Consider the following 5,610-nt stretch of genomic DNA (forward strand, 5'->3'; position numbering starts at 1 on the left):
AGTTAGAGTCTGCACTTCAGCCACCTCAGAAAGCGTGATCTTCATAGACGAGACACAATAGATCTCTTTTGTCTGATCTAAAAAGTAAAGACAAAGCAGTGTGAGCACGGACGTTGTTTATGTGTGTGTGGGGGATACTGTGTTTGTATGACAGTTGTAAGGTACAAGTGCCCGACCTAAATGTACACATCGTTTACCACATTTTGGTGTAGGGTATGGATTGTGGAAACCTTTTTTTTATGCATAGATATGTTATTTACCCAAAAATAACACCATTCAATGAAAACTCTTTTATTGTTCCATCCTTTTCATATGGTTGTTGTTGTTCTCTGTGACTGTAAATGCCTTCACAACATCGTTTAAGATGTAGTGGTTGTAATGTCGTGCACACTAGCCCACTTTCCCTCTAGATAAACAAAAATAAGTGTGCGATAACAGCAGTAGTAGTGGGGAGTAGTAGGGGTCGTGAGCATGTTGAGTCTGTTAGAGGGCTGATCAGACCGAGAGGGCGAACAACTCCGAACCTTGAGGGGAAACAGCGGTGGATGAATGTCATTGTTTGGCCAGAGGGCGAGCGGGGAAGGTTGACTTGCTGGTTTGATATTTCGAGTTGCCATAAGTAGTCAGAAGTGAGCTATGTGGACAATAAGCTGTGGAGGACTGTGTTGGTAGACAAGGGGTGTAGGAGGAGTAGTAGGCTCATGGTAAAAGGGTTATTTCATAATGCAAAAAGATCACAATCCTAATTGTTCTACAATAACAATTGCACTGGACTTCTCTGGTGGCTTGGTAGATGTCTTGTATTTTATTTAAGTTACTTTTATAAACAGCTAGTTATACATATATATATATATGTCTTTATTTTCTTGATATTTATTAATTTTTGTACGTTTACTGTTCTGCCGCACTCCAACACTCTCCCCCGGATTTACTCGCCTAGTTTTGCAAGAGTGGAAAGCCCTAGTGTTTGCTTGTTGTACTCCACGACTGAGGTACTCAATCCCTAATGATAAAAGTAGAACAATGAACTTTAACCTTGACATATTGAAGTGGTTTCAAGCTCTTCATCTGACCCTGAACATTTACGATACACCTCCTTAGGTCTTTTTTGAGTAAACAGTAGCAGCTCTTTAAAGATACAACTGAGGTAAAACATTAATAAACAAATATACAGCAAAAGCACAAAGGGAGCAGATCGAAATGCATTTACAGTCCTTGACAATAGGAGCCTGCCCAGCGTTGAGCAGGAGAAAGTAAACTTCAAGAGGGAAAAAAAGTAAAGATGTCATTATTTATCATCTCAAATCTGACTTATTTATGAGGCAGAAACAGAATGAAATTCTCGGTTGAATTTGTCCTGAATTATTTATTCTGAAATGGTTAATTCCATACAAAGCTCTGGCAGATCCCTCCTCTGTTCTGATAAATACTTTATAAACTTTCCCAAATCAAAAAACGAGAAAGATGGGAGGTGAAGAGTGAAGAATTGTCTTCTACTCCCTTCAAGAAAGATCGCAAGAATTCTACATGTATTCATAATTATAATAATTAGTCATTATCAAAGAAGACAAAATGGTTGATATTTTCATCGCATCTAAAGCAAATTGACAGTGGAACCGGAGAACTAAAGATATATTAGGTCATGTGAGGGTGTTGACTAGTCTTTATAACTGAGGTGTTTGGATGCACGATAGAGTCCTAGGATGGAATCGTCAGAATACTGCTAATGACAGACGCTCGCTTGATTACAGCTGAATGTGGGGCTGAGGGGAAGCTGGAATGATTTAACAATTTAGCAGCACCCTCCTTTGTGTGTTTCCATTACTCATGCTTGGACAACAGCCTCTTTACATCTTCCTCTCGCTCAAAACAAACACACACACACACACCCCCATGTGGGCACACACACTCATACATGCATAAACACACACACGCACACGCGCACACACACACACACACACACACACACACACACACACACACACACACACACACACACACACACACACACACACACACACACACACACACACACACACACACACACACACACACACACACATTCCCCTTCATGCACACATGCACAAATGTACACACAAACATACCCCCACATGCACATGCAAACACACACACACACACACACACAATTGCACATCCGCACACAAACAAATACACATATACCCACAACCACAACAAAATCTCCTCTAACTGGACCTGCAGGGTCTGAATGGATCTCATGCATCAGAAGCACATATCCAGCACCTAGCTACCACGTGAAGGCACAGAGCGAAAAACGTCATGCTCTCGAATACACGTTTTATTCTTGTGACTCAGTGCTTGTGCAAGATACTGTATGGTGCAAGTGTCAAGTGAAATGCTATTTCTTCATCAACACTCTTCAAAAAGTAAGAACAATCTCTGCAGTAGTTTAGAATTAATAACGCAGTGTGTCTCTTCTATGTATGAAGAGGGATAGGGCCTATCCAAGTGTATCGAACACATCATTCCCTCAACATTAATGTCGCTTCCAACAGATAACAACAAAGTGCCCATTCGAGTGACACAGAAGTCTGTAAGTCTCTGAAAAAAAAGAAGAGTTTTCACCGGAACTCAATAGGAGTGTCCCGCCGCCCTGCTGTCCGTCTGTCCATAACTAAGCCCCTCCCACACCGCCGTCCCCTCCGACTCGGCCAGTGCCTGGTGAGGAGCTCGCTGTTGGAACAGACCGTCGTGGAAAACGCCGTCCACCCAATCTCTGAGCGTGGCCACTGGTGAGTCATGCCTCGTGCCGGGAGAGGCTGCGGGGGCAGTCAGCCCCATGCTGGCGGGATAGCCCGGGGAGGAGGGACACGCCAGCATGCAGGGGGAGTACTCCGGCTGTAAAGACGCGGCCTGGCGAGCAATAGACCAGATCTTCAGCGTGGCCTCGGAGGAGACGGGGAGGTCCACCAGGGGGTAGAAGGCGCTGCTCTGGGGGTGGGCCGCGGTCAGGCCGGGGCAGTCCGAGGGAATCCTGTGTTTCCCGCGCGTCGTGTCCGAGTCACTGGCGACAGGCTGCCTGCTGTGCGAGAGCTCGGCCAGGGGGGTTCCTGTCCCGCCTCCGTCTGGGACATAGTCTGTCTTTGGTTCGCTCTCTGATCCGTCGGACTCCAGCCGGTCAAAATCCTCCAGGTCGCTCTGCAGATCGCCCAGACTCGGATCTGGGAGAGGTAATCCGGTTACAGTTAGACGTGTGTGCCCTCTGATCCGGAGCCGCTGTGTGTCCACGCATCCCTTGTTGTACTCACCACAGGCCTCCTGCTCACTTTTAATTTGCTCTTCCCCTGCGTCGCTGTCCTCGTCAGCGCCCCGGTCCTCTGAGCTCTTGCAGGCGCGTGGCGACCACGTCACCTTGTTCTCCTTCTTCAGCCTCCTGCGTGCGTTGGCGAACCATGTGGACACCTGAGCGCGACAGAGTGCAGAGGAGGCCGGTTATAGGAAAGACATCGGGGCGTCCGCAGCCAACATCCTGATCAACATAGTCAGCCCTACCTGCTCATTAATGACGTGTCTAAAATAAATACTTTCTTTTATACACGGGTTGGAGTAAAAACACACCGTTGGCTGAAGGACGGATATAGCATCCAAATTGTTTTGCCTGTCTTTATGTATTTATGTCAATTATGGCGCCCATTACACTCCTGACCACCCCATCCCACTCTGTGTTCCTATGAAAGAATTCTTCCTTGCTAATTAAAGACGTTTTTTTCTTGCCCTCTTGGGGGCTAGGGCTAGAGGGCTGTCATAATTATATGGCCTGTTAAGCTCTTTCAGACTGTACCTGTGATTAAGGGATACACAAATACAATTGAATTGAGTGATTGATTCAGCATTTAAAAGCCTTCATTCCATCTCCTCTATGCTTTGTTGGGAAGGGTTGGAGGAGGGGTGTACCTGCGTAAGGGTCATCCTGGTGATGATGGCCAGCATGATCTTCTCCCCCTTGGTGGGGTAGGGGTTCTTCTGGTGCTCCTGCAGCCAGGCCTTCAGCGTGCTGGTGGTCTCCCGGGTGGCGTTCTTACGGCGAGACGCTCCATCAGTGCAAGAGTACCTAGGGGGACCATCAACACAGAGCGGGCAGTCAGAGGGGACTGCAAAACAGCTGATCCAGCTGGACTAAAATGGAGATGTTTAAATGGCGTGGGTTACCCGTATCTGTCGTCAGGGTACTGCCCGAAGCTGTACTCATAAGGATAGTAGGCTGGGGCTTGAGATGCCCCAGTTTGTGCAGGCATGGCCCCTTCTTTGGAATGGAGTGGGTTCTGCAAAATAAAAGAATGATATATTAAAATAATAATTATGACTATTGTTGAACCAGGACGAACCGAAATGAAGTGGTTCATTCATATATAAATAAACCACTACAATGGTTAATCCGCAGCTTATCAAGAGAAAGGTATTTCCCGGACCCGATACTTTTTAGTGTTCGCTGATTAAATGAGAACAAACTGAGTGTTTAAAGTGAAACTCACCCTGGAGTAGATGGCAGATGCATCGCTGGAACAAGTATTATAGTAGGCTTGACCCTTGGGGTAGGCACCGCTGCAGAGACCGATGCTGGTCGCCGCGGGGGACCGCAGAACCCTGCCCTCGTACAGCGGGCAGCTCAGAGCCGGATGGGATGGAGAAGTTCTCATGTCCATGAGAGCCCGTCCGCCGGGCTCCACACAGCCGCTCAGGGAGCCCGATGTCATTAGAAACTGCAAATCAATTACAAATCTTTCGTTAAATGTTTTGATAGTGTTTTTATTCTTTAGGTTGCGTATTTCTTAACGTCTGACGCATTCGCGATTCCTTTATCGCAGAATGTAAATAAAAAACAATCGGCTAATGGTGAATAAAATCTGTCATATTTATAATTGGAATGATCAAATAAATAGTAGGCTACAATCAATATAAGTTATTATACATGGCTTACCTGCGGCGTGCTAGAGTAAGAGTATCCCATGTGTGAATAAGCCATGGTCCGGATCACAGGTGAGCGAAATATGGCTCTGAATCAACTTCATCCAAATAAACGTCCTCCAACTTATCAAGGCAGGGTAATTCGCAATTTTCAAACGATGCTTTGCACTTTGGTCATGCGTCGATCGGGCATTAACTCAAAATAAATTGCACCCGAATCCTTGAAGATCTTTTCCATTTTTGTAGAATCAGCATCACACACACGCACACTTCGGAGGTTGACAATGAATCCGCACAATGATATCAAATCATACAGCTCCTCGTGCCCTCTTGGTTTAAACATGCGTGCCTCTGTCACGTGGACCCCGGTGTGTGTGTGTGTGTGTGTGTGTGTGTGTGTGTGTGTGTGTGTGTGTGTGTGTGTGTGTGTGTGTGTGTGTGTGTGTGTGTGTGTGTGTGTGTGTGTGTGTGTGTGTGTGTGTGTGTGTGTGTGTGCTGCAGCCCACTAGTTTTATTTATCAGGAAAACTCGCTTCATCAATTCCGCTCCTCGTTTCCTTTCACTTCCTATACCTACAAATAGTTTACGCAAGAGCAATTGCGCGTCCGCAGAGCGGAGGGACAGGTAGGCTATTAACAACATCCACGCGCACCGCGCGCTGTGACC

The 5,610-nt window shown here is 46.4% G+C and overlaps 1 protein-coding gene across 1 annotated transcript; it reads right to left on the reverse strand.

Annotated features, from left to right (window-relative positions):
- Window positions 1-2,610: 2,610 nt before the first annotated feature.
- Window positions 2,611-5,002, reverse strand: irx4b (iroquois homeobox 4b). The gene is made up of 7 exons (XM_056583498.1): window positions 4,958-5,002; window positions 4,718-4,739; window positions 4,512-4,666; window positions 4,189-4,301; window positions 3,934-4,090; window positions 3,288-3,441; window positions 2,611-3,200 (listed from the first exon to the last, which is right to left on the reverse strand). Exons 1-7 carry the CDS (start codon window positions 5,000-5,002, stop codon window positions 2,611-2,613), a joined length of 1,236 nt encoding a protein of 411 aa, XP_056439473.1.
- Between the last annotated feature and the right edge of the window lie 608 nt (window positions 5,003-5,610).

Source organism: Gadus chalcogrammus, chromosome 22 (assembly GCF_026213295.1).
Source record: "Gadus chalcogrammus isolate NIFS_2021 chromosome 22, NIFS_Gcha_1.0, whole genome shotgun sequence".
NCBI lineage: Eukaryota > Metazoa > Chordata > Actinopteri > Gadiformes > Gadidae > Gadus > Gadus chalcogrammus.